The 27,717-nt window shown below is 55.9% G+C and overlaps 1 protein-coding gene across 1 annotated transcript; it reads right to left on the bottom strand.

Moving 5' to 3' along the window:
• Positions 1–126: 126 nt before the first annotated feature.
• Positions 127–27,656, bottom strand: PPL (periplakin). Its single transcript, XM_075767645.1, has 22 exons — positions 27,533–27,656; positions 17,899–17,998; positions 17,194–17,348; positions 16,571–16,691; positions 15,531–15,656; positions 15,204–15,242; positions 14,915–15,076; positions 14,351–14,458; positions 13,726–13,821; positions 12,560–12,682; positions 11,549–11,695; positions 10,555–10,706; positions 9,993–10,090; positions 9,575–9,732; positions 8,446–8,624; positions 8,213–8,351; positions 7,198–7,391; positions 6,495–6,645; positions 6,113–6,196; positions 4,993–5,109; positions 4,242–4,334; positions 127–3,738 (listed from the first exon to the last, which is right to left on the bottom strand). The coding sequence occupies exons 1-22, from the start codon at positions 27,592–27,594 to the stop codon at positions 1,054–1,056; spliced, it is 5,289 nt and encodes a 1,762-aa protein (XP_075623760.1). The 5' UTR covers positions 27,595–27,656; the 3' UTR covers positions 127–1,053.
• Positions 27,657–27,717: the final 61 nt, after the last annotated feature.

Here is a 27,717-nt window from a genome sequence, read left to right as displayed (position 1 = left end):
TTTCCCTCTTGGAAATGAGTCAACAGCTAAAACGAACAGCCTTATTTTTAACTTTGATTCTGAAATGGCATCTTTCTGTAAAGCCGAAGATGAAGAGACTGCCATAATTAATAAAGAGAACCCAACTTCTGATTGAAACCACTGCATTTTTATTTTGTACTATAAATAGAATTCCCCTCTATTTCCCATTCCCTTACACAAGTAAATGAACCATGTAGCTGCATGTCTCTCCATCCAGTAAAATACCAGCACAAATGGCTTTTAACCATGAGGTAAGCTAACTGAGTTTCGAAGGCACTCTGCGTTTGGTTACAGTTGCATGCTTTACGCTACCCTCTTGTGTTTGGCAATACTGCCGTCTCTTCACGTACTTCTTGGTGACCTTCTGTGGTGTACGACTGCTCCTCCTGGATCTACGGCTGACGCCATCGAATTACATCTGCTTCGCTCTTTCCCCAGCAGCGCAGGCACGTAGGTGAACAAAATGATGGGGTTTAGGTATTAACGCGGTGATACTGAATTGAGATGTGTAGCACACCTTTGTTCTTACAGAGCTGGTTTTCTCAGAGGACGATCCCATCATTTAGTCAGTTGTCCGCGATGAAACTGTCTGGCTTACCAACATGCAGCTGACGTCACCAGCTCCTGCTGGTCACCTCGGAGTCATCTTCACCTTCAGTCTCTCTAATGACTGCTGTGTACGGCTTTTTATGCGACTACGTGAGTATATGTTGAGGAAACTGCACGTTCTACTGAGTCTTTGGACTTCAGGTACTTCACTGTCATAAGGCTTTTTGGCTTGGTTTTTGTTAGGTTGAGTGATTTAGGTAGGGATGGAGAGGGCGAGAAGGTTTTGCTGTAGTCCTGACAAATGTGCGTTCCACTACTGGTGGTGCTTTTCTGCAGTGTATGACAGCAAGCAGTGTGGCTTCGTAGCATGGCTGGGGCAGAGACTTTAGCATTTTGGAAGACGCAGAGGAGGGCAAGGATTTGCAGTGATCTGGTAGCCTAACAAGTGGTGCAGCTCTGCCTAGCTGCTCTTAAGAAAAGTTTCTAAAGTGGAGGGAGCGCTGTGTAATTACTTCCGGACACCAAGACTGCCAACTCCTGGATCGACATCTCCTTGTTGAGGTAACTGTTGTACTGAGCCATGGTTAGCCTTCCAGTCTTCAAGGCATCCTCAATTGAGAACTCTCTACCAGACTTTCTGTCGAGGATCACAGATGATTCCCCGTTGGGACCCTTTATGGAGATCTCCTCCCAGTCGCATTCCTGGCTCTTCAGTTTGACAAACAGGCTCCATTCGATGAGGCCAAACACATGCGCTTCCTCCGGAGACATTTCTTTTCCAGTATCAGGGTCGATAACCACAATGGAGCGCCTCAGGTGGTTCTCTCTTTGTTCCCTCTTGATAGCCACTGTCTTGAGGCGATTCTGGAGTTGCTCAATCTCTGCGTCTTTTTCTCTGGATAACTGCTTCAGATCATCTAACTCTCTTTCCAAAGCTTGGAATCTGGAGTCCAGGTTTATTCCACTGTCCACATGGGTCATATTTCTCAAATCCCGAGCTTCTGTTGCTGTGAGTTCAATCTCTGACTGCAGTCTCCTTGTTTCCATCAGCAGGTTCTGTTTCTCAAGGTGTAGTTTGTGGTTTTCCTCCCTTAGTAAGTCTAATTCCTTTGATGACTTGGAGTTGTTGAATTCCACCTCGGACAGCCTGGTTTCGAGGCGGTTGATATCTGCATCTAACTCCCTCTTACGCCTACTTTCTTCCTCCAGATTACTCTTCAGCTTTTGAATCTCGTACTCCGTGTCTCCTTTGTCCACTTGGACACTCTCTGAAAAGACCACTTTCTCTTTGACCTCCATCTTCTCCAAAGAAAGGAGCTTCTTTCTCAGGGCTTCTAATTCAGTTTGCAAGACTTGTCTCCGGTGCTTCTCTTCTTCTAGCTCCAGCTTGAGGAGGGAGTGCTCCTTCTCTTGCTGGGGATCTTGCTGAAGGATCACTTTCTGTTTCACAGTCACTCGTTCTGTTGTCTCCCTCTCCTGTTCTTCTAACTCATTCAACCTAATCTTCAGCCTCTGCACCTCCAGTTCAGCCTCTCTGCGGGCCTGTCTCTCTTTCTCAAGTTCTTCTAGCTGACGCTCTAGCTCAGACCGTCTCCTCTGCAGCTTGCGGAGCTCTTCACGCAGGCAATCAATTTGCTTCAGCTCACTCTCAATGCTCTGAGAGAAGGAGTTGACTTCAGCTTTCAAGGCTGGATCTTGCTCGTACTTCACTACTTCCTGTTGGACCACTTTCTCCTTCACCTGGGAAAGTTCTTCCTCCTTCTGTCTTACTTTCTCTTCTTGGAGTAGCCTCTCCCTCTCCAGGTCAATGTGTTTCATCTGTTCATCTGCTAGTTGCACTCTCAGAGACTCTACCTCCTCTCTAGTTTTGGGGTCTTCCCAAAACTGTAGAATTTCTTGAACAACTTCCTTCGTATGCACTTGAGGTTTGGTATCTTTCAAAGCTTGTATCTCTTGTTTCAGCTGGTAGATCTCAAGGTCAGCTCTTTCAATTGCTCCTGTCCTCTCAATGATTTCCTCCCGGAGTCGCTGCAGCTCCTTTTCAGTTTCTGGGTCATTCTTGTACTTAATGACCTCCTTAATGACTTCTTTGACTTCTACCAGTGGCCCTCTATTCCTCAGAGCAGCCAACTCATTCTGGCAGCTCTTCAGCTGTTCGTCACCACCTCGGTATCTCCTCTCCTGCTCTACCAGCTCCAAACGAAGGTTGGCGACTTCATTTTCAGCCTTGGGATCTGGGCGCACAATCTCACGCACTTTCTCCTGGACGACCACCTTGGCGTTCTCTTCCTCTAGCAGCTGGATCTTCCTGAGCAGCTCAGCCTTTTCCCGCTCATTGGAACGACCCTTGGACTTCTCATCTTCGTACTGGCGCCGGAGCTCATTCACCTCTCTCTCAATGGCTAAGTCTTTCTCTACCTTCAGCACCTCCTTGACAGTAATTTTGCCCTCAGCGATGGCCCGTTCCTTCTCAAGACGTTTGAGCTTGTCCTGGAGGAAGCTGAGCTCTTCCTCGTGCTTCTGCCGAAGGGCGCTCTCCCTCTGCTTGTTCTCTTGCAACATCCGGAATTCCATCTCCAGCTGGGGATCGTTCTGCAGCTTTAGCACCTCCTTCTCTGTTATCTTCTCCTGCTCTTTGTTCTTCTCGCTGGACAGCACAGCAATTTGTTGGCGTAAAAGGATGACTTCATTCTCTCTGGTTCCTTCCTGCCTCCTAAGCTCTTCCAGCTCTTCTTTGAGCTTCAGGATTTCATCAGCTTGAGCCTTATCTTGTTCAATACGCAATACCTCTTTCACGATATACTCCTGCCCTCCTTCCTTCTTCTCGTGCTCCAAAACACGTAGCCTGACTTTAAGAGCCTCCAGCTCATCCTGGAGCACCTGGTTCTTGCGCTGCTCTTCTGCTAGGTTTTGCTGCAGCTTGTGGAAGCTCTCCTCCAGCTGAGGGTCAGGTACTTTCTTCAGCAGTTCTTTCTTAACGACAGTTTCTTGGGGCTTCTGGTTTTGCAGGTGGACAATGTTGTTCTGAATGGCTTTGATCTCTGCTTCTAGCTGTTGCCGACGCTGAGTTTCATCCTCAAGCTCTTTCTTCAACTTCCAGACTTCTTCCACGGGCCTCACGGATTTTTTGGTCTGGACAAAGTCTTGTGTTGCTTGAACCTCTGGTTGCTGTTGTTGAAAAAAAGAACATGTAGTCAAAAACCCCCAAATAATCATACTTTTGGTGCTTATTTTCAGTGCCTCCCGTGACAAAATGACAGGAGGATGTTGGGCTTGGTTTATGGCGATTGCCTGTTGCGAATGCTCAACAGGATATTTGCAAACGGGCTTCTCCTGAATTGCTCTGTGGATTCCCAGCCTGAGAAATGCTTTCTGCGATGCCTATGGCTGACAGAACAAGGCTTTTGGCCATGAGGGACGTGAATTCTGGTATGGGTTTGGCAAGAGAAGTGTTAAAAATAATGTGGAACTTCCTAGGGTGAGTGGGAGATGGGACTGGGAAACACAGAGGGGTTGTCTATCTGCTTTAAGTGCCTGTCAATTAATGATTTTTGGAGGCATGAAACACTAGCTAGATTTGTTTCCAGTCCAGCCTGTAATAGCAAAGGCACACGTGCGTATTATTTACACGACTGTCCCTTAGTATCACGTTGCTCCCGGTGATCGCTTACCTGCCGCAGGAGGCTCTGAGCAAACTCCAGGTTCTGCAGCCTCTGTTTGTTCACAGCGTTTACTTCGGTGAACTTGGCTGCCAGAACAGCTTCCTACGGAACAAAAATGCATTGAGAAGAGGTGGTGGAACCAGGGTCAAGACTTGCTGAATAGAAACAACAAGCCTTAAAGAAGTAACCCAGGGTGCTCTTCTAAAAACCTACAGCAGTGATCTGCCAAGCTTTGGGGGAGGAAGAGAGATTCTCATGCACACACACACTTGTGTCATACTGTGCGTTTTCTACTCGAGATATGCAAAAAGAGATGTGGCCGAGGAAGAACCGGGTGGACGCTTCTTCCCGCCTCGATATGCAGGGTGAGTTTGAGGCAGGTAGCAAGCAGATCCTCCATAAATAAAGCAGCTTGTGGCCTGCTCTTGCTGTAAGTACTTCTCTCTAGCATATGGTCTTTGGTGGTGCAATCTCACTCTCTGTTTGAAAAGTCCGTCGAGGGGAAAAGTTTTCAGGATTTTGGCTTTTCTTCCCCTTTCAGAAAGGAAATGCTAAATCCGGTATTTTCCCCCCTCTCATTCTGGCCAGCCTAGTCCTAAAAAAATGATGGCTTAAGAACGATGAAAAATCCCTTCCTGCCCTCCCCTTGTGGTCCCCTCCAGGGCCAAGGCAGCCGACAGTAAAACAATTGTTTGCAAAATCCCCTTTGGTCCCATAAGCTGCCATCTGCTTTAGCTCGCCATAGGCCACCCCTGTTTACCTCCTCTTTCACTTTCGCAGCTGGAGACTGGAGCCTGGCCTTCTTGCTCATGTACCCATTCCGGCCGTTCTCTAGGTCGAGGATGGACCGTAGCTTCTCCGCTTCCAACTCATAGTCCTGTGGGAAGAAGTTCCCAGGAGGGAAGTGAGATTTCTGGGTCCCCTTCGTGCACAGGTCCCTCCTAAACCCTGGCTTTAATGACATCATCCCTTGACCTGTGTGTTAGGTGAGCTGCTGAGGATGGTGGGATGTGGAGTGCTGTTGGCAGAACCTCCCAACAGGTTCTGAGTTGGGTACTGCCCCAGGACCATAACAGCACAGCTTGCCCGCATCTGCTGACCTTCCAGTTACCTTACCAATGCTGGGCTTAGAGTGGAAACCCTCCTTTCACGGAAAATAAATCTGAGCCCCTTGCCATGCTAATGGCCACATGATGTCAATATTGGAGCAGATAGAACCTGGTTTTAGCTCATCAGTTGACTGAGCAAGGGCACCAGGCTTTCTTTAGGTGGCTCCATGCACGATACAGGTGATTCTGCCCCTCTGCTCCGCTCTGGTGAGACCCCCCTGCAGTGCTGCATCCAGCTCGGGGGTCCCCAGCACAAGAAGGACATGGAGCTGTTGGAGCGAGTCCAGAGGAGGCCACGGAGATGCTGCGAGGGCTGGAGCACCTCTGCTATGGAGACAGGCTGAGAGAGTTGGGCTTGTTCAGCCTGGAGAAGAGAAGGCTGCGGGGAGACCTTAGAGCCCCTTCCAGTCCCTGCAGGGGCTCCAGGAAAGCTGGAGAGGGGCTGGTGCCAAGGGCAGGGAGTGACAGGCCAAGGGGAATGGCCTGAAGCTGGAGGAGGGGAGATGGAGATGAGATGTGAGGCAGCAATCCTTCCCTGTGAGGGTGCTGAGGCCCTGGCACAGGTTGCCCAGAGAAGCTGTGGCTGCCCCTGGCTCCCTGGCAGTGTTCAAGGCCAGGTTGGATGGGGCTTTGGGCAACCTGGGCTAGTGGAGGGTGTCCCTGCCCATGGCAGGGGGGTGGCACTAGGTGAGCTTTAAAGGTCCCTTCCAACCCAAACCATTCTCTGATTCTATGTTAAAGGTCTCCCACTGGCAGAATTGCAGCCCTCACCTTCACGGCCTGCTGGTATTGCTGAGCTGTGGTGGACACCTTCTGCACCTCCTGTTCCTTGCTTGCAATGTCACTGAGGAGCGCCTGGCACGCACAGAGACACGTGTCAAAGGGAACACAAAATCCAAATGCATCGTTCAGCCTTTCTGAGGGTTGCCATTAAAATGACAACACCAAGAATGACAACCTTCTCAAGCTGCCCTGCTACGTGTAAACAAGGCACAGGCAGGACGCTGGGACCTTACAGCGTACAAAGAAATAAAGCTAATAACTACTTCTATTTCTCTATTTTTTGTTCAGGAGCTAAGTTCTATTCCTTATCTTTCAGTGTTGTTACTTCTCCTCTCCCTGTGGAGCCCAGGGTGTGCTCAGAAAGAATTACCGCTTGGTTCTTCAGCTTCATTTCCACTTGCTGGATGTTGTCGGTCTCCTGCGGCTCATAGTTAGGTATGTTGCACAGGAACTGGTTGACTTTGTCGTAGTTGGCGCGGTAGTTGGAATAGGCGCTTTTCGCTTTCTGCAAAGTCTGCGTTCTGTAGGGGAAATCAGCTCAGCTTCAGTACTGTCACATCTCTTGTGTCTTCTGCAAAAGCCTCAACCTGACCCCGCTTCCCCTGCTCCCTAAAGACACAGATCTGAGCCAGAGTTGTTCTCTAGCTTGTCTCCTCTCTGGGAGAGTCTTCTACGGGAATTGGTGCTACCTGGTGAGTATAAATGTCAGCAGAAATCAGAGGAGAAAGGGATCATGGGGCAACTGCAGGGTGGTGAAGAGTGGACCTAACCCTTTAGCGAGATAAGAAGGTGCAAGACATGACGTGATCCAGGCAGAGGCAGATGTTCCATGGCAGCCGGTGCAGTCGCTCTTGCCAAAGTCCCCATCTCTGTTGCAAGAGCACTTAATCCTAAAGACTGCCCAGATCTACCCAGCCAGTGCATGCCAGGAACCTCTCTGTCTTGGACCTCCCCGCTCATTCCCACGACGGCGTTACGCCTCTTCCAGATTCAGTGTGGTTCCAACTCCACTGTAAATATCCCAGCTCTCCAGGCTGATCCAGTCCTAGCTAGATCCTGTCCTAGAGCCTTACCTGTGGTCGATTTGCTTGCTGAGGTTGTTGAAGCGCTGGTTGAGTTTGTAGAGCTCGGCTTCCTGCCGTTCGATGTCGGGGCAGTGCTCCTGGAACTTGCTGGCCAAGGTGTTGGAGCATGTCTTCGTCCTTAGCAAGTTCTGCTCTGCTTCATTGAGCAGGAACCTCTTGGATTGGAGCTCAGTGCCCATGGCCTGTGAGAAAAGCAAGAGAGGGGGATTCTCTGGGGTTGTGCATGTGCTGGGCTTTTGTTACTGTTCCCCATCAACTCCAGCTACTGCACTGGAGCTGCAGAAGATGCTAAGGAATGGCTGAGCTGCAGTAGTGCTACAGGTTGTGGAGAAAAGCAAGTTAAAGGCTTGCATCATGAGCGGAGACATCTAGTAAACTGACAGGGAGAAAAGCTGGCTCTTGCTCCCTTCTCCACCTGTTAATCTTTAAAAGCAGGCATACTATGTGCAAAATATTTGGTGCACCTCATGCAAGCCTTGAACCCTGTTCCCACCAGTGCAGCAGCTCCAGAAGGAGCTGTGAAAGATTTTGCATGCTAGTCTGAACTTGGGGACTTGATTGAAAAGCTGAAGGAGGACGTAAAACTCTGGCCTAGCCAGTTCTTGGCTTTTCTATAGCAGAAGGATTGCCAGTTTTGGTTGGTAGCTTCTCCTAGTGATAACCATTCTCAAAGCCTTGCTAGGTCCATCTTGTTCATGTATCGAACCTCTGCGTTGGGTTTCCCAGACTACTTTATCCTTCACTTCTCCATTAGTCCTTTCGTCAAACCACAAGTATTCAACTGGCCTTTGCTTTCTGGCTTGGGGATGAAAATGGTTTGCATTTAAAGTAGGTGGAGATCACTGCAGTTAACGTGAGGTCTTCTCTCCAGCTGGGGGACACCATTCCTTTTCCAACTGATTCAAGCTTGTGAGTTGAGCAGCAATTACCCCAGCTTTTGGAAAGCTGCTTTGTATGTGAAGTGTGTCAATAGGGTAGAAAACTGGCTGGAGACAACACTCACCAGCAGCTCTTCTTTCTTACGGTCTACCACCCGCAAATCCTCTGGTACCGTGTCATCTGTGACCAGTTTGTTCTCATAGGTAGACAGCAGGTCTCGGCCTTGTTGGAGGCTCCTCTCGAGGTGTGTGGCCACCTCAACTCTGCATGGACACAAGAGGAAAGGTGTTTAAGCGCGCCTGCACCCACCTTTTGTGTTATGCGGGGGCTCAAGCTGTGACTTAAGCCATGACTTACTTCTCTTGGGCAGCACTGAGCAGCTGGACCACGCGGTCGTACTTCTTGTTGGTATTCTCCACCTTGTTCTTTACCAAGGTGGCGCTGCCGGTGTTCGGCACAGATTCGATGAACACCTCACACTCCTGGATCTTTCTCGTTTTCTCCGGTTCAATGCGACGGACCTCATTGGTGATGTTCTGCAGTAGGAACAAAACCTTTGAGCAATTGAACTAAGACCTTGTGGCTACATGACAGAGGAGCTGACCCTTGGCTGTCCAGTGTGAGAAGGGAGGTCAGGGCTGAGGACTTGTGTTTGATGGCAGATGCCTTTCCAGCCCTTTAGGGGACAGAAGGATATTTTTCTGTTGCCTTTCTGTTGAATTGTATCTCTTCTGGGGAAGGCTAGCTAGCCCTTAGCAAGGAAACTCTGGCTGGGGAGTGGTTCCCACCAGCTCTAGCTCTGTCAGAAATGTACTGGACTCATCTGGACCGCTAAGCTCTGCAGCCTGATGAATGAATTCTTGCTTGGATGTCAAAGCGCTGCAGGCAGTTGGAGCAATTTGCTTTCACTTGTGGTGGCCTTTGGATTTTGACACAGCCCTCAGCAGGTGATGTAACCAGAGCTTCCTCCTAAACCAAAGGAGGTTTGTGGCATGGAGCCTGGCTTAATTAGGCGTCTGAAGGAGAGGAAAGGAGCTGGATGCTACCACCACCGGAGTCTAGTGGAGCACATCAACAAGGAGAAACAGTGCCCTGGAACATAAGTGCTGTCCTGCTCCTTTCTAAGCTGGTGATGGTGGTAGCAAAGTTAACATCCCTGTTGTGCTCAGAATAGGGGCAGGATCAAAACTTGCGGGCTGCCGTCCCTTCCTCACAGCCCACACTCTGCAGCCATCACCTTTTTCCCATTCAACCTTTCCATGGCTGAGCTGGGCCAGGAGTGGGATGAAGGTTTTGGCTCCTGAGGCTGCTCAAAGGGCTGCTCCCCATCTCCACTGGGAGCCAGCTGTAAGCATCACTCCGTGCCTGCATGCTGCTGGGCTCCGGAAACACTTACAGCACCCAGCATACTGCAGACCACCCTGGAGACCCCCTGGGAGCGTGGTCCCTGTATGGCACCATCTTGTCTGCTTCTGCAGCCCTGTACCTTCAGGTCCTTGGAGCGCTCGGTGCTGTCCTGCACAGCCCGGCTCTGCTCCAGCGGCGGACGGAGGTTTGCTGTAATTGCTTTCTCCTGCTTGTCCAGGTCGCTGTTCACTTTCTCCAGCCCTGCCAGAAGCTGGCGCCCCCGAACCGATGCAGCATCTGGATTATGAGGGGGGACCAGGTTAGAGCCAGCTGGGTCTAGGCTCAGTCCCAGGGGCAAGTGCAAAGCCCGCGTCCCCCTCCACTCCCCAGGCCCTGCCTGCTGCAGCCTGGCTGCTCTGCCCCCGCATGCATCCCAACACCGTTGTCCCCAGGACCCTTGGGAGATGGGGAGATGTCACCAAGAGCTTCCCCAAGATGGGCCACCACCTAAGTTCAAGGCTACAGAAGTCTTTTTTTGTGCTTGGGAAGGGGCAAACCTCCAATGCTGTCTGCCTTCAGCCCCTCGTAGCGCTGCTGGAGGACGTTCTTGCAGTTGGCTGTCTTCTCCTTCACGTTCACATAGTGATCAGCGATTCTGCAAAACGGGACAGCGCGGGCACGAGGTCAGTCAGCCCCTCCGTCGCCTGTCCCAGCGCTGCTCCAGGAACAACGCGCCGCTCTGGAGGGGCCCACGGGACCTGGCCCTTTGCAGCAGCCACGATGTGAGTGGGGGAAAGGCACCTTCACCCCGCGTTGGCAAAGGGGTAGAGCAGTGTCCTCACCGGACGGGTGAGAGGCAGCAAAGGCAGGTACCTGCCGGCTGAGGGAGGGATGGGTAGGCCCCCCAAAGGAGGGGGGGGCCTGGATGGCTCTGAGCTGGCCCTGCTTTGCCAGGTGGGATCTTGTTTGCCAGCAGGAGGGTGCAGGAATCCCTCCTAGAGGAAGCCTGAGGCTTCGCTGCAGGAATCGGGGCAGCAGCCCCCCGTCAGCACGGCCAGATGCTGGGGCTGGGGCAGCGGGGGGATCTGGCATGGCAGGCCAGACACGGGGGGCACGTACTGGTCTGCCAGCGCTATTGCTTCTGGGTCTGGCGGCGGGATCATGAAGCAGACCCCCGGGGCGCTGATCTTGTCTCCGGAGCTGTCTGCCACTTCCCAAACGTCTCCGCTGTTCTTCTGCAGGGTGTAGTGGGCTCCTCGGCTTATCTGGCCCTGGGGGACAGGAACCGGTCACAGCAGCGCGTCAGGAAACACCACCCGTCCTGCCCCACGCCGGCAGCCCCGGGGAGCCACGCTTGCGGGGAGGCAGGACCGGCATAAACCCCACTCCTTCCTCTCGGCACCCTCTCGCTTCTCCAAGTGTCTGCTGCTTGCCAAAAACTCATGTGCCTGCTCCTCCCTCCCCTGAGCCTCCAGGTATGAAGCCATGCCGCCTCCTCTTGCAACAGCCACGGCAAGCAAATTCCCACTAGGGCAGAGATGAGCAGGCGTTCCCGAGGCTGTGCTGTGGCTTTCCTTTTCGGAGAGGCTGAGTCAGCCGGAGCTGCTCGCTCCTTTCCAGGCCCCCGCCGCTCCCGCGGTGTCTGCTGGCTTCGCTATCCCATCCCCTCGGTCAGCTACTCGGTCCTGCAAAGGCTGATAGCAGGATGGTGGGGATGCCGGTGCGGCCGCCGGGACTGCACCGGTGACGGTGGGATGAGTTTCTTTGATCAGAAACATGCCTGGACATCTCTGTCGCAGCGCAGGGAGCGTGGGAACGTGCCAGACCTGGGGTGTCGCAACTTCCCGAAGGGTGTGTGATAGGCACGCTGTCCGCAGGGCAGACGGAGGCTGCGTCTCCCCCAGACCCTTCCTGCCCTGCTCCTCCAGAGCTGCAGAACCTGCTTTCCCATCAGAGCAAGCACAACCTTTGCCTTATCCCCACCACGGGAGACATCGCTGCTCAGGCACTGGCAAAAACTGCTTCTCCAGGTGCCTCTTCCATCCCCAGTGCCCACCAAGGAGACGGTTCCCAGCAGCACCTTTGGGTGCCCATGGGATGAGGGAGGCGTTACCTGCTCGCCTTCGTATTCGCAGAGAGCCTCCACGGGGATGGGCTGGAGCGGCATCTCACGGCGGTACCGCAGGGGCAGGATGTGCTGGCTGCGTTCCTGCAGGGACTTCACCACCTCCTTGTACTTGTCCAAGGCCTTCTCCTGGTCCTGGCACAGGGTAATGACCAAAACCAGTAAGGGAAACGTGGGAAGAACGAGCTCCTGGGCTCTGCCAGCTGGGGAGGAGCTCGTACCCATGCTGCCGGGACAGAGACTGTGGCTTCTTTTCTTGCTTATGGTAGTGAAAATGGGTCCTGTGTCACTGTGTTACCACACCAAGTGCTCCTGCACTCTCCTGCCTACATTTGCAGCCAGGCTGAGGACCGGGACTGTGCCCAGGAGTTGCCAAGCCTCGGCACTAGCCACCGGGCAGTAATAGACCTTCTCTGGTGTATGGTCCACATCTGCCTGGCTGCATGTTGATGGATAGCCCTGTTCCCAGTTAATGGCTCTAATTAGAGCCCCGTGAAAAGGCTCTGCATCCATTGCTCTGCAGGTGGGTATCCCACAACCTTGAGCAGGATGGAGCACACGGGAGGAGACAGACAGCTCTTGGGAAGAGCTATCAGCCGTCCCAGGACACGTGCATCATCTGGGCCTGCTGCAGCATGCTTGGGCTTGGGCTGGGCCAGCAGCTCAGCACAGCCCTTCCCAAGTGGGAGATCTCACAGCCCAGCTCTCGGCAGCACAGCAAGTTCCACAACCTCCTCTGGCAGCAGGTCTAATTATGCTCCCGCCCTTAATGAGCACTAACTCAATGAGAGAACAAATAAAAACCAGCCCAGTGAGCAATTATGTTGCTATGGGAGAGGCAATCTCTAGCTAGAGGGGAAGGAAGAGTGGGGTGAAGGCCAGGCATGGAGAAAGCTGGGCTAGATGCCTGCACCGGCAGGGATGTCCCTCCATCGGTGCCACAAGGACACTGGCTCCTGCTGCTGCCTCCCCTGTGGTCCTGCGGGCACCAATACTCACATCCAGCTCCCGGAGGAGAGACTCAAGCTGGTATCTGTCCTTGAACTCTGGGCTGAATTTTTGGTCCAGGTCTGTATCCACCTTCTTCAAGAGCTCCTGGGCATCCTTAGTATCCTTCTGAAACTGCAGAAAGGCAAAGTCTCTGGTAAGAGAGAGTCCCCCTGAAACATGGAGCAGACCTAACCCAGCACCCTGATCCTCGTGCTGCCTAGAGCAGGGACAGCCACCAGGAGCTATGATGGTCATCTGGACACCCAGAAGTGCATGGAGAAAGGTGAGGAATCAATGTTTTCCATGCTCAGGACAGCAGAGCTAGGGGAAAGACAACCAGAGATGGCTTATTCCATGGTCTTCTCCTGCAGAGTTGTTGAATCCCACCTTTCCCCACCCTCAATTTTGTTTCATTTGGACAGCATCATGACAGCGTGTGGTGTCTCCATTGCCAGTGCCAAGGAGAAGGTAGACCCAAGCCCTTCCACACACAAGCCTCCCCCCCCGCCGGGGCAGTTATTCTGGCAGATACCCACAAAAGGCACTGCCTGGGCTGGGCACCACGGTTCAGCTTTGGCAACAGATTCATCACGTCCTCAACACGCCCAAGCTGTGGGAGAGGAATCCAGCCCGACCTGCTCCCCAGCAGAGCCTCCCTGGCTGTCAGATGCAATTTATCCAGCAGACATCTGTCTGCCGAGCTCAGCTGGGGCGCTGAGCCCTTGCGCAGGGCTCCCTGGTGGGACAACTCTGCTTTCCGTAGGTGTAATTTCCCCACTCGGACCTGTTCCGCTTTTGAGAGGAGCGTGCAAGGTCTCCCCATGCCTTGTTTTGGGAGTGAGGTCCCTCTGCATGATACCTCCACTGTCCTGCAGACAAGGATGCTGACGTTGGACTGTGGCTCTTGAACCTCGGCACCGGAGCAGATGCTTTCTGCAAGTTATGCTTTGGCCAAGAAACTACTGCATTTGGTGCTTGAACAACTATGACTTGCGTTATCAGCTCAAACTGGTCCTCCTAGCCTTAAAAGCCCTGTAGACTAGAGGACTAAATCTTTTACCCTCTTTCCAGAGCAGCAGGAGCTTGTACATTTGCTGGGGTCTCCTGCAACCCAGCACCTACTCTGCGAGCTGTGCAGAGCAAACAGTGTCTCGCTGCCCCTGGGGATCTGGTACCTTGTGGAAGTCCTCCATGAACTTCAGGTGGCTTTCCTCACAGATCAGCAGGTTGAGGTACTCCTTCCAGTCGGCGTGCACTGCCTCAATGTGAGCCTGCAACACAAGGGTGAGAGGCGGACGTTGGTAGGATGCCCCGTGCTAGGGGTGAGCCCTGGGCAGCCCACCAGAAAGTGCTTGTTTCCATCTTAGGCAAACAACTCCTTGGCCACCTCTGAAGCCACCCAGATGCTCTCAAGTCAAAGCTAGGATGGGAGTACCAGAGAGCTAGTCTAAAGCTGGGATGCTCCAATGGGAGCGTGGGGATGGGTGGAAGGAGGTGGCAAATCATGTGGCCTTATGTCCATCTTCCATCAAAGGTGGAACTTGCCAACGAAATTTATCCTTTGTAGGAAGGCACAGGGTAATCGCCACAGGAATGAGGAAGACGGGAAGAGCTACTTAGGTTTATCTCAGCTCCTCCGATGGTGTTCACACTTGCAGGTGAAGGAGACTTTTTCCCACTTGGCATCTTGGGAAGTAAAGTGTCATGTTGGCACCGTGTCCCACACTGGAGAAGGGCTGGGCGAGTTCCCCCAAGCTCTGGGGCAGGTGGGGAAAGCTGGAGCCCGTCCCTGACGCTCACCTCGATGGCATTCTTCCCAGGGTGATTCTGGGCAAGTAGCTGGTCTCCATCTGCGTGCAGTTTGTTGATGGCCTCTTCCTTCTCCTCCAGCTTCCGATGGATGAAGTTCTAGATGGAAAGAGGCAAGGTACTGATCCCCATGTAAAGAGAGGGGACCCTGGCTGCATCCTGTGACTGAGCTACTCTGAAATGGCCTGAACAGCTCCACAAGACAGAAAGCATGATGTGCCCCCACGGCAGTTTTCTCTTTCCCTTCCCTTGCAGATGTTGCTGAAGATGTGACTCTTGCCAAGCGAATGCTGAGGTAAGGGAGATAAGGAGAGCAAGGAAGCTGTCAAGCTTCCTCATTGCTTTATTTCTGGCAGGAGGGAAGGATTAACCTTACTATCTACCTGCTATCATCTGTACATCTCAAAGTGCTTCATGATGGAGTGGGGGAAACTGAGGCGGGGGGGAAAGGGACATTTCCTGCCCCCATCCAACCACCAGCTTGCTCCCCGGCTCTGTGCCCACCTCCCTTGCTGCAAAGCACCCAGCCAGCACGGGGCCAGGCAGCGCACGGACCTCGTACTGGCGGCGCCGGCTGGGGTAGTCGAGGTTGTGGTCGCTCCAGTCGTAATGGGTCCTGTCCTTCGCCTGCTGATCCAGCCAGTAGAGCTTGTTGGTGCAGCGCTGCATGTAATCCTGCAGGGAATTCAGATCCTGCTGCCGCTGCTGGGAGCCAGCCTGGGAAGGGTCAGAGGGAGAGCTCAGCCCAAAACTCCTCTTCACGGATCGCCCGAGGGTGCCCGGCCACCCTGGCAAGGGACCCTTGCAAAAGGGCTCTGCCCCCAGGATCCCAGGGGTTTCTTACCAGCAGCTTCTGGTATTTGGCTTGGAATTCCTGGTATTCCTGGTAACAGAAGAGAAGCAAGGCAAGAGTTAGGAGCGTGTCTCTGGAGAGTGGTGGTCTGGTGGGGGCTTGATGATGGACGGGGATGTGGGGTTTATGGGATTTGCCTCATTGTAAAGCTAGGGTTGGTGTGCAGTGCTGAGCTCTGAGGTTAGGTGTGGACCTAGGCACCCACCCAGCCTGGTCTGGACTGTCGCAGTTTGGATGGTGGGATGTTCTCACCTTTATCAGCGGCTCAGGACAGGGCCCACCCCGTGGGGCAGTGGGGAGAGGGGCAGGAGAGCTGACCTTGTTGCCTTCCTTGGTGATGTGCGGGCCGATGGCCATGACCTCATTGTGGAAGATGTTGTGTTCTTCTACTTGGCTGTTGACCAGTGGCAGGTCGGTCCCGAAGCCCTTGCTGCTTAACGCGTCCTGTGGTGCACAGGAGTCGGGGTTAGCGATGGGGGAACGGGATGTGGTGGCTAAGATCTAGGAAACTTCTCTTGGAGGTGGACATGGAGCTGGGCTTGGCTGGGCTCCAGTGTTGGCAGCGTGTACGTGGGTGAAATCAGCCGTGCCAGAGGGCAGCCATGGGAAGGCCAGTTTGGGGGTTTTTAACCCCTTTTCTGATTGGAAAAGTGTAGGGAGTGGGATAAAATAAAGAGTGAGGGCCATGGAGTAGAGCCTAAAGCAGGCAGTGACTGGGGATGCCAAGGCACGGACCCAAGAGGAGAGGCTGAGGCTTGTTCAGCTTGGGGAGAAGAAGGCTTTGGGGGCACCTAACAGCAGAAAACAGAGCCAGGATATCAAGGTGGTGCGTGGTAGGAGGGCGAGAGATGACAGGTGTAAATTGCAACGGGGGAATCGCAGACTGGGTATAAGGAGAAGCTTTTTCACTCTTAGGACAGTGGGGTGTTGGAGCATGTTGCCTGGAGAGGGACCGTGGTCTCTGCCCTCGGATGGAGAAGGGCAGAGGTTTGCCCAAGCTTGTCCAGGAGGGCGATGGGCTGGCCCAGCCGCAGGAGCCCATCCCCTGAAGTCCAGGCTGGCTCACTCCCCCTGCCCCCCCCAACCCTCCAGAGCTTTTCCTCCCTGAGCCTGGCTGCTGCCGGCGGTGCCGCTTCGAGCACTGATCCCTGGTGCCACAGCAGCCGGCCTTGTCCCATCACCTCTGCGCCCTCTTCTGCCGCCCCGTACCCCGCCTCCTTCCCGTGCTATTTGCTGTTCCCGGTACAGAGCAGCCAGGAAGGTTTCCAGGAGCCTGTTTCTCCGTGGGGAGATGCACGAGGTGCTGCCCAGCTGGTGCTGCTGGCCAGGCAGGGGCACTGATGATCCCGTCATGGTACCTGTTTCTCCTCGATCACTGTTGACCAGTTGACCTGGGGCTCAACTTGTTGCAGGGGGAAGTTGTAAATCTGGTCGTGTTTCACACGCAAGTTTGCCACTCGTTCCTTCAGCTGCCGGATGCTGCGGGAAGAAAAAGACGAGGGTGGGATGCAGGATGTGGGCATGGGCTGGCATTAGCAGCGGTAGCTGTAGGTGATCCTCTCTCACCCCTGCCATGGAGAGGGGGGACTGTCCTTAGGGGACCTCAGCGAGCCCCGCGCTGCCAGGCAGGGCTGGCAGCAGCCGCGTTGTGCAATCGGCTAGGGAGGGAGAGAGCAAAGGTTCCCCAGGGAACCCGTCCCCTGCCAAGGGCTGCTCAGCACAGCCGCCAGCTCAGTGCAGGCTGGCACTGGGGAAGCCAGGCGGGTATCGCCACGCTTTGCGCGGAGCTGCCATCGGCGGGCGTGCGGCCGTTCTCGCTCGATGCCTGCCCGAGGATGGCTGCGGGTTATGCACCTCAGCGCAGGTCGGGCTGCGGAGGAGCCCGTAGTGCCTGCAGGCAGGAGCCGAGCAGAGCCCCCGGAGAAGCATCCTGCCCCCAGCAAGGCTGTGGGGACAGGTTCCCCCCCTCCCCGGTACTCACTCTTCTGTGATCATGTCACCCTGGGGGTGCTTCATGTGCCGGGCGATCGCTGCATCTCCATCCAGCACGTAGAGCAGCTTGTCGGACTCGGTGAGTTTCTGAGCCGTCAGGTCCTTGTACTGCGCTAGCTGGCATGCCTTGATCTTGTGCAAGTCCTGGGCGGGGGAAAGGGTCACCAGGGGAAAATAAACGGTACCCAAGAGGGCTGAGCGAGGTCCCCCTGCCCCTGGGCGCCAGCTCTGCTGTCTCATGTCCTCCTAGGGATGTATTTTGGTTTCCCCTCACCTATGTTAACCCTGAGGAAGGGCTGTGGCTTTGGGGGGCAGCGTCACCTTTGGGAAGAGGAGGATGGTTCAGGCCCCTTCTCCTCTATCCCTGCTGCGATACACACCCAGGGATGCACATCCCCGCTCTGCACAGTGCTACTCTGCCCTGGGCAGGGAAGAATTTTGGGGTCCCATCGCCTGTTACACCCACCACACACACCCCTGCCTTCTTCCCACGACCCGAGGGAACCCGCGCATCCCTCTGTTACGGCTCATCGCAGCCCAGGTACGCGCCGCAGGGCAGGGTGACTGCACGCGCGTGCCCTAGGAGAGGAGGTGGGACCGCGGTGGAGCGGGAAGGGCTGTGGAGGAGGGAGCCGGGGCGGGGGGACACGGCTGCTCCGAGGAGCCTGTACGCGTGGGGCCACGGCTCGCTTACGTTCTGCATTCGGGAGTCGGTCTCCACGATGTTTTTCTCCACCTGGTCGGCATTTTTCTGCAGGCGCTCTATGAGCTCGGTCAGCTCTTTGCTGGAGATGCTGGGGAGAAAGAGCAGGAAGAGGGAGCCCTGTCACCCCGCAGATCCGCTGCCAGGGCTGCCCTTGGGGTGCCGTGACCCCGGGGGGTGGCCGGGGGCCAGCTGAGCCTGCCAGGCACTGCAGCTGCGCCTGACTCACTGCTGCCTTTCTAACACTTTCCAAAATACTCGGCTGCTCTGCCAGGATGGGGGTGGCGGGTGGGGACGGAGCGGGAACGGGAGCGATGCCGTAGGCGAGCCTGAGCTTCCCGCAGCCCCGGAGCACAGAAGAAAAGAGCTGTTTGCAGGGGATAGGGAGAGAGGGGAGTCCTGCCTGGAGATGGAGGAGCGTGAGCAGCAGAGAGAGCCTGCACCTCACGCAGGCGAGGTGACCCGTTTGAAGCCATTGCCCGCACCCTCCGTGTACCCCGCTTTGGGACACAGCCCTGCCTTGGAGCCCCCGCCGTGCCCCTCCATGCCATGGTCAGGGCTTCCTTCCTCTGCAAGGGGTTATTCACAATTTAAACTAAAGGCATGGGATAGCACACGTCGCATCTATCTTTCGGTGCTTTGTCTCTTGCTGGGCACTGTTTTTTGCTCCCAGGGTGACGCTGGTCCAAGCCTCTCCATTTGCAGCGACGGCTGAGATAGAGCAGAGTCAGAACAACCCGTGACGCAGCTTTTGCATCGCCGGGGTTATTTTAAACATCTCGTCTTCTTGCTGTCGCTTTGGCTGCAAGGAGAGGTTGCAGCGTGCCAGGGCCAGCTCCAGAGGACTGTGTGCCAGGCTGCGTGCCAGGCGATGCCCGCAGCTCTGCAGACCGGAGGCAGAAAGCGGGGTGCGCTCCCCAACAGTCCCTGCGGCTGGAGGGTTCACAGCGCCGAGGTCGGTGGCCAGGCTGGGGCTCGTGTCCCAGCCGGGCTGCTTGGCCACGTGGGATTAAGCCAAGGGTTGGCTCGCTCTAATCCCAACCACCTATAGAGTGGGGATAATGAGCCTTAACGACCTCGTTATGTGGTGGTAGAATTAATCTTGGAAGTGTTAATTGCTGTTATAGCTGCTGGTAGATGAGTTGTGCGCCTCCTGCACAGGCTGAAGTGCGGGCAGAGCAGAGTTAGCTGGTGGAGCACCAGCATCCCAACCGTGCGTGCTCATGGCGTGGAGGGCTCCTGTGTCCCCAGGTGGACAGCCTCGTCCAGCAGCTCCGTCAGCCCGGATCTGAGAGGGGTCCTGCAGCACCTAGGTCCATCAGGAGGCGGGGGCTGACCACAGGAGCTTCTCCAGGACAGCATGAGCTATGTCCTCCCGTCTTCCACGGCGAGGTGGGACAAAAGCTGAGAGTGGAAATGGCCTGTCGACCCAGGCAGTCCTCTTCCAGGGCTTTGCAGCGGCTTCCCCAGACACGTGCCCGTGCTCAGCTGCAGGTGAGGGCAATACATGGCCTCATCAGCCCTGGCACCTCGGGGACCGCACGCAGTCCCCGGCGGGGATGTTCTCAGCTCGCTGCCTTTCCAAAGCAGGTGCCAGAGGAAAAAGCTTGGCCAGCCCGGGTCTGGCAAGCCTCCTTCCTGGCACCAGTGCTGAGCTCCAGGACACGTTCCTGCCTGCCTCACGTGCTGTTGCTTTCCATGCAGCAAAACAAAACTCAGCTCTGGGCTTGTCCCTCCCTACCTTGAACCCTGCCCCAGGCTGCAGGAGCCTGGTACCATCCGACAGCTCCACAAAAGTTCACGCTTCCCTGGGAAGTTCTGGCGTGGGCAGGATTTACACTGATTTGATTTTTTTTTTTTTTTTCTTTTTATAGAAGCTGCATCATCAGGATGGCACTCGGCATGGCTGGTGGTTTGTGTCTGTCACCGCTGCTGCTGCCTGCCTGGCACCTCCTGATGAGCAGAGGGATTGCCGTAATTACCGGCCCTCTCGCATCAGAAGAGCAAACCAAGGGGTCGTTGCGAGTCACGCGGCTGGTTGCAGTAATTGCAAGGATGAGCCTGGTTTTCTGTTCAGTGATCACAGCTGGAGGGTGCATGGGTCACCGGGAGATGGATGTGGGTGGCTGGATCCTGCTGCAATGGTAGAAGCTTCAAAATCCACTTGGGCTTTCTTCTCATCCACATCCTCCCATGTAAACCACAGAAAACGTCGGATGAGAGTGAGTGGTTTGAAGCTGGGCAACCGAAATGCGCTGCACGCGTTTGTGTGCCTTCAGATGAGGGTTACTCAGAGCTGGCGTCTCCTGCATCCTGGGAAAGCTTGCGACCACCAAGGAGCCTTCCTCTCCTCTCGCGGATGAACTGGAGGCCACCTGAGCTTTGAGGGCAGGAGAGGCTGATTATCCAGGTGGGAGCTCGGGATGCTTTGCTGCGATAGCCGGGAGCTGAATGGGCACTGAGCAGGGCTCGGGAAGAGCTGGCAGGGCTTGTCGCTGCGTTCCCTACCTTGGTCTTGGTGTTTTCCAGCAAGTCCATGGATGAATCTTTGGGTTTTCAGTGGATCTGTAGTATGGATGGAAAAACTATCCCAAAAAGCAGAAGAGGTTTGGGGCTTTTCTAGTTCTGGTTTTGATTGAAGCTTCTACATTTTATGGGGGAAATAAAATTAAGGCAGGGATTATTTGGGATCTGCGGCAACGCAGCGTTTCAGCCGCGGCTTCCCAAGCTGTTGCTGCTGACCTGGTCTAGCAGAGCTGAGCCTGGAGCCTCTGCCCAGCCTTTGTGCTCGCTTTGCATCAGCAAAACCGATCGCAGGTGCTGGGAACCGGAGAGTGCAACGCCCTGGCCCTGACCCTCCTACTCGGGTACCGGCTTTGTCGGGAGCATCCTCCGTGGCCGCGCTGCTGCTGCTGGGACAGCCAGGCCGGTTCGGGATGGGGATGATGTGTCCGGACGAGGATGCACCCCCTCATCCCCTTCTCCCCACTCTTCCCCTGGCTCTGAGCCACGAGCTCTAATCACCCCCCCCCCCGTTAATCACCCACCCCCGAGCCGGGGCTGCCTGCACTCTGCCAGCGTTGGAGAGGTCGGTTTGCCCAGGAATCCAGAAACTACCACTTTGATGTGCAGTATCTGGGTGACCAGGGAGAAGGAAACGTAGAGCTTGCTCGGAGCAAGCAAGGACATGCTCGGGTATAACGTGGGCACGGCTCTGCCGCTCAGCCTCAGCTTTCCTGACGCACGCAAGAAGAGCTGTTTGCTCTCTCCACCTCTGCAGTTTATGCGAGAGTCACCGGTGGAGCGGGTGACTGTCACCGGCTGAGGTTTTGGTACAGGGAAATCTAATAAAAACCTGCCCTGGGAGCTGGATCTCAAACCGGCTGCCGCAGCGTCAGGGGAGCTGCTCCTCTGCACCCCATCCTGCGCCCAGCTGTGACCAGGGAGGTTGGTGTGTGCTCCAGCTCCCCCCCTACTGCCACCTGAAATGCAGAAATAGTTAAGTGTGCAGAAATAAATACAGAAAAAAAAAAAGAGAGATCTTACTCACTCTTAAAAGATCTCTGTTATTTCTGTATTTCTGTCTGCATACTTATCGCTTCTGTGCCCCTTCACCAACCAACCCGGACGTCCCCAACAGGAGATGATCAGCCCTGTGAAGAACCTTCCCGTCCCCGCCGCAGCTGGGTCTGTGTTAACGCAACACGAGGACGAGCGCGATCCCTGCATCCGTCCGGATGACACGCGCCAAAGGGATCGGCTGGGAAAGCTGAAGCCCGGCCGAAATCTCCGTGCCGGGGGACGGAGGAGGCTGCCTTCCCCCCCAGCCTTTGTCTGCCGAGAGGAGGAAGGTGCACGAGAAGCACGAGGTGACGGGCGAAGCGTCGAGGAAACCTCGGCCCAGCCCGGAAAAGGCGTGCGGCTGGGATTTGCAGGAGATCGCTCTTTTGGGAAGCTGCTGGGAAGAGCCACGGGTGCGTCCGGGCTTTGGAGTGGAGCTGCGGGCAGCGGCGGCCAAAAAGCAGGCAGGAGGGGATGGCAGGAGGGTGGGGGGCAGGATTTGGGCACAGCCCAGCTTGGAAGGGCAGCGCCCGCAAGAACGAGCGGAGGCAGGAGCAAAGGTGCCTGGGGCACGGCCCTTGCGAGGCTCCGGCAGAGGGAAGGGAAATGCAGAGCTTTTCTGCTGAAATAGATAAGTCTTTGTTTGAAAAATGAAAAGGAGAAGAAAAAAATAAAAAAAAAGCGCCTGGAAAAACTGGCTTTGCCATTTCTGGAGAACTTTTAACATTTTCTAATCAGGAAGGAAAAAATGATATCACTCGTGAAAAGCTGTGCTCGGCAGAAGCGTTATTTCCTTCCAACGCTGCCCTGAGCAGCCGTAGCATCGCCTGGCTGGCGTGGAGGATCCGAGATCATTCCCGTGAGGAACAGGAGGGGTTTTTCAGGTTTCTCCCAGCTGGGAGGAGGCAGCTGCTCTGTGGCAGTCTTCACTTCATCCACGTACCACAATTCTGACCTCAGGTGATGCTTTGTTTCAGAGGGGCTTAGGATTTTCTTAGGGTTTTGGGTTTTTCTTAGGGTTTCGGTTGTGGTTTGGGTTTTGTTGGGTTTTTTTTTTTTTTTTTGAAGAGAGGTTCTCAACAGACAAACATGATGACAATTACTGTGATACAGAAACTTGCTGCTAAAACCTGGACTTTTTTACTCTATTCCTATTTTTTTCTTTTTGCACCCTCACTGATAAGATCACTTTTTGGAGCAATCTTCCCCAAGGCCGGCATCTCCGGGATGTCTGCAGGTTCACACCCTGGCTTTGCTCTTGCGGGCAGGTGGTAGGAAATCCTTTTGATTTCTCCGTCTCCTTTTTTCCCCAAACAAGGAGGCTATTTCACTAATCTCCCCCCAAGCGAGGATGTTCAAACAGATACTCCTGGAGGTTTGACCGCTCCGGCTGCCAGCACTCCCTGGGAAGGTTCCTGCTGGGAACCTGTCCCCTGAATCCCCAGAGCCTTGCTGGGAGGGTTAATGGCTCTGTCCTGCTCCAGGACAGGCTGGCCATGCCCTTGCTCTCCTGCCGGGAGACCTTCCTGTGCCAGGAGCTTCTCCACAGGTAGGACCGCTCAACCAGGGACAAGTGAGTCAGCTGAGGATGGAGGCCAAGCACAGATCCTGGTCCTGCTTACTGCATCCCGCTGCTGGGATGCACAGACGGTGCATCAGGCAGTGACCACCTACTGCTACCCTCAACTCCATCTCCATTTAATTTCCATTTATGCAGGTTTCATAAAAAACACGCCCAGGCGAGCACTGCTGCTGGAGACCAGACTTTAGGAGGGACTTAAACTGCACAAATCCTCTAGAAAGCCCTGACGCAGAACTGTAAATGCCCTTAAAGCTTCCCGAGCTTCAGCTACCACCGCATAATATTCCCTAGTGCCGCTTATAACGAGACTGGAGTGAAACTGTGGCAGAGCAGAAGAAAAAAGGGCTGGGCTATGGCTAGTGTAATTCAGGTTTGGGAGAGATTAAGATCCGGCTCAAAACTTCGGAGCAGCGTGCCGTCAAGCTGCCAGGGCAGGGCGTAGCTGGACAGCAGGGTTGCTGTGCTTAGTCCAGCTCATTTCAATTATATTTATCTTCCCTCATAGTAATGGTGATATATTATTGTAATGTGCATGGAAATTAAAGCAGAAATAGGGCAGGCGATGGCGAGGCTTGCTCCGCCGTAAATACAGAGCGGCTCCCCTGACTCACCTGCTGTCTGGTCCTTCGTGCTGACTCCAGCCCTACCAAACAGCCTCTAGAAATGGGTGCCAGCCCCGCAGGCAGAGCCCTCCCTGCTTCTCCACCTGCTGCCTGCACCCCCTCTCAGGTGGGGATGGGGTCTCCTGACACCATTAAGGGTCTCCAGGGCTGGGAGCCCTCCTGGGTGGATGCTTTCACCAGGGGATCCCAAGGATGAACATCCTTCCTGCTGGCAGGAGGGTGAGTTTCAGCAGCGGCTTCTCAAGGCTGAGCTGTGTTTTCTACCTCCCAAGCCTGGACTTTCTAAGAAAGAAACCAACCTCCTGTTTTCTAAGCGTGGCAAGTGTTTGGTGAAGATAACAGGGAAGGAGGGTGATGGTTTTCCCCCATACTACGTCCCTATTCAAGGCTTCTGCCTTCCCTTCTAGGGACACACACACATGATGTGCTAACAACAGTAGCCATGGCCAGTCCCAGCAGAATCCCAGGGCTACTGGGATGGGGTGAGCAAGAAGAGCACAAAGCAACCAAGTCCATGAGACAAAAGACTCATCATCATCATCATCATCATCCACAATCCCCAGGCAAGGCAGGGAGATGCCCACACACCTACTGACGTGCCCGGGGTTGGACAGGGCTGGCTGTTGAGCTTGGAGACCACAAGCCCAAGCCAGAGCTGCAGCAGAGATCCCTAAGGAGAGACTTGGACCCTGGTCCTGCTCATTTATGCATCAGAAAACTAAAACCCGTTGAGGAGCATCACCTGCACGCTGGGGGTAAAGTAAGCACCGGCGCTGCGCGTGGCGTTAGGAACTGGATGGAGAAGGAGGAGGATGGTCCAGGGTGCCCAGCACAGAGCATCACCATGGTTTTCCTCCAGCCAAGCCACGGCACAGCGCGCGGTCAGCACGCTCCAGCTCCCAACGGTGTTGCCGAGGACGGATGAGCTGCAGTAGGCCAGAGGACCCGGCACCAAGTCATCTTCAAACAGTCAGGGTTCTGCAGGGTTTAATGCAGCTCCTCTTCTTTCCCCACCGTTGCCCTCTTAGAGCTTCAAAGCAGGCTGCTTTCCTCCGTACCAACGCTAGCGTGGGCCCGACCGGCCTCGAGACATGAAGGCGGTTGCCGCAAACGGCTCCTTCCTCATTCGGGGAGGGGTTTGGCTCCCGTGGGGAGCTGCAGCCCTGGCACGGCAGCAGGGATGGAGTGGGGAAACCTGTCGCTGCCCACCCCAACCTCTCACCCCCCGGGTCCCGGGCAGGCTGCGGGCAGCTCGGGGGTAGGCGGGGGAGCTGCTCGAAGCCCATACGCTTCAAGGCACTTTGGACGGGAGGCTGAAGGGCCAGTTTGGGGTTGGGGAAGGGTGGCTGCCTGCATCCGGGGAGACAGCGAGCGCTGTCTGCAGGCAGAGTACAGTGCCTGGCTTGAGCTGCACCGACTCGCAGAGATCGTGAGTGTCCGGTGCTGCTCATCGAGATGCCCCCGTCGTGGGAAGGGCTCATCCCAAGGCTGAAGAAGCCACCAAGACTCACAGCGGCTCCTTGTCAGGCTACAACCTGCTCCGGGACAGCGTTTCCTGGGCAACCCCCACTGAAATCAGCCGAGCTTGTAGCCCCGGCTCCTCATTGCTTGCAGGAAACATTCCAGCACTCTTGCACGCTTGCCAAACCGGTGCTCGGTTATTGTCCTGTCACCACTGTGCTTTGAAGGCTCGGTCACCCACGGCACCTTAGCACTAAACCCTCATCTGAGTCGCAGCCCCTGCGCCCCGGCTCTGCAGCCTCGCCGAAGCGCAGGACGAGGCTGGGCCGTACGCGGTGTTGAAATCTCCATCCTTGTTTACGGCGGGGGCGGTCGGTTGATTTTAGCAGCGTTGCTCTGTTTTTCTGGCAGCAAAACTGGGCGGGAGCCGGCTGGGAGCCTGGCAGCGCCTGGAGCAGGGGCTGGGGTGGCAGGAGCTCCTCGCTTCTTTGCAATCCTCCGGCGAGTTGCTTAACCGGTCCGGCACCGGCTTCCCCATCTTGATGGTGGGGCTGTTTCTACACGGTGGGAGTGTTCCCTGGATTCGCAGATGTTTGTAAACTCCAACGCAGGAATTAACAAATTGGGGCTAATGAGCACAGCCCTCCCCGAGGTGTGCGCGGACAGCCGGGGCGCAGGGAGGGAGGGTGGCCCGAGGCCACAGCCCTGCGCTGCTTCCTCAGCCGTCACCAGCCAGCCAGCAAAATAAAGATTTCAGGCTGGCCCGCTGCCTTTCGAGGTGCTTTGGCACCTGCCCAGAGCCAGCTGGGCTGGCGGGCAGGGTGGTGGAGGGAAGACCGTCTTCCCGAGCCCCAGCCGCCGTCGGATGACGCGAGCACGGGGTACCCGGCGCTGGCAGGGCTCTGACCGCAGCAGTGGGGACCCTGGCTGCGGCCCCACGATGGGGATCACGGGGGGGTACCCAGCGCAGAGCAGGTCTGTCTCCTCCTGCCTCCCGACGCCCTGATGCTGCCCAGAGCCTTGAGCTGTCAACCCCAGGCGTGGCGTGGCTCATTTTCATCCTCCCCCTAACACCCCCGAAGACTCGAAACGCAGCCGGGTATTTACACCATCCTCCGACCGTGGGAACGCTGGGGCCATCGGGGAGGTGCACGCTGAGCCTCAGGGGGGGCTCTGTGCCACCCCTGCCTCCTCCCGCCAGCCCTTCCCCGGGCAGGAGCTGGCAGCAGAGCATGCCCCGAGCTTTGGGAGCAGAAGCCTGGGCGGCCCTGCTGAGCCAGCCGGGCTGCTGGGGGGGGGACAGCCCGGCCCCAGGGCTGGAGCTGGAGCCTTCAGCCCAAGCAGAGGGAGCTCAGCAAATACCGAAGCCTGAGCACCCACTGTGGCGGGGCAGCACCCTCCCCTCTCGGGGGAGCACCCCTCCTACACGCCACAGCACCGCACCCGCGGGCAGGGAGCAGCGAGGGGCTCCCCCAGCTTGGAAAGATGTCGGCGCTTTCTGGGGCGACCGGGCCCTTTCCGGGCCCTCGAAGCAGCTCAGCGCCTGTGCCAGCTCCTCAGTTTCCTTCCAAAAGGAGGATTTTTGGGAACAGGCTGGCTGCTCCGAGCCCACCACCCCAGGCAGGTGCCTCTGGAGAGGGACGAACAAAGTGTCTGGGCTCGAATCTGCACCAGCCGTCCCGCTCCACGTGCTCTGGAGCCCCTGCAGCTCCTCTGGGAAACGCAGGATGCGCTTCTGCATCCATCCGAACATCCGCCTCTTGGGAAAAGCGTCCGCGGTGCCACCTGCCCTGTGCAGGCAGGGGCTGGGGGCTGCCTGCTCTCCAACCCCCCTCCTGCGGCAATGCCTCCCGCACCCTGGAGAGGGGCCGAACCTTCTTGGGCTTCTTGATATCTTTTCCCTTTTAACAGAGACCTTTCATGGGGTGCATTCCACACGCTGCTTGCCTTTTTTTTTTTTTTTATGACCAGTACAACTGAACCCTGTCCCCCCACGACAGAAAGAGCTGAGGAAAAAACGATCGACTGAATACTCAGTCCTGATGCAACAAGTGGATGAAGGCTGAGGACAGCAAGACTTTTTGTCCTCTAAGATCTAACCCAGCACACGCCTGGGAAGCCCAAGTACCCCCCGCTCCCCGGAGCTGCCGCTGCTGCAGGGCACTGGGGAGAAACCATCGCCCGGCACAGAGGTGCGGACCCAGCTCGGAGAGGAGCTGACACCCCGGGGGGTGCCCACACCTCGGAGGGGGGGTGCCCACACCTCGGGGGGTGCCCACACCCCGGGGGGTGCCCAGGCTCCGCCAAGCCCCGGGATGCTGCGGGACGGGAGCCCCCCGGGATCGCGGCGCTGCTCGGCCCGGGAGGAGCGGGGCTGTCCGGGGGCCGGGACACTCACCTCTTCTTCTGCACGGAGGGGCTGTATTTCCCTTTGTTGCGTTTCCTGAAGAGCGAGTGCATCGCGTCCCCGGCACGGCGCCCGCCGCGCTCCGCCTGCTCTTCCCCCGCCGCCGCCCGCAGCCTCTGCACCGCCAGCGGGCCGGGCCGGGCGGGGAGGCGGGGACCGGGCTGCACCGCCCCCTG

Source organism: Balearica regulorum, chromosome 15, assembly GCF_011004875.1.
Source record: "Balearica regulorum gibbericeps isolate bBalReg1 chromosome 15, bBalReg1.pri, whole genome shotgun sequence".
Classification (NCBI taxonomy): Eukaryota; Metazoa; Chordata; class Aves; order Gruiformes; family Gruidae; genus Balearica; species Balearica regulorum.
The sequence above is the reverse complement of the archived record's forward strand: the minus strand, read 5'-3'. Positions and strand labels throughout refer to the sequence as shown.

What these genes read in the sequence shown, in the direction of transcription:
- PPL (XM_075767645.1), bottom strand. Translation starts at nt 27,594, where the DNA reads ATGCACTCGCTCTTCAGGAAACGCAACAAAGGGAAATACAGCCCCTCC. An exon ending in CCCTCCGTGCAGAAGAAGAG is followed by an intron (nt 17,999 to 27,532) that starts GTGAGTGTCCCG and finishes CTTTCTCCCCAG; the next exon opens with CATCTCCAGCAAAGAGCTGA. An exon ending in CAGTGATCGAGGAGAAACAG is followed by an intron (nt 15,657 to 16,570) that starts GTACCATGACGG and finishes TGTGCACCACAG; the next exon opens with GACGCGTTAAGCAGCAAGGG.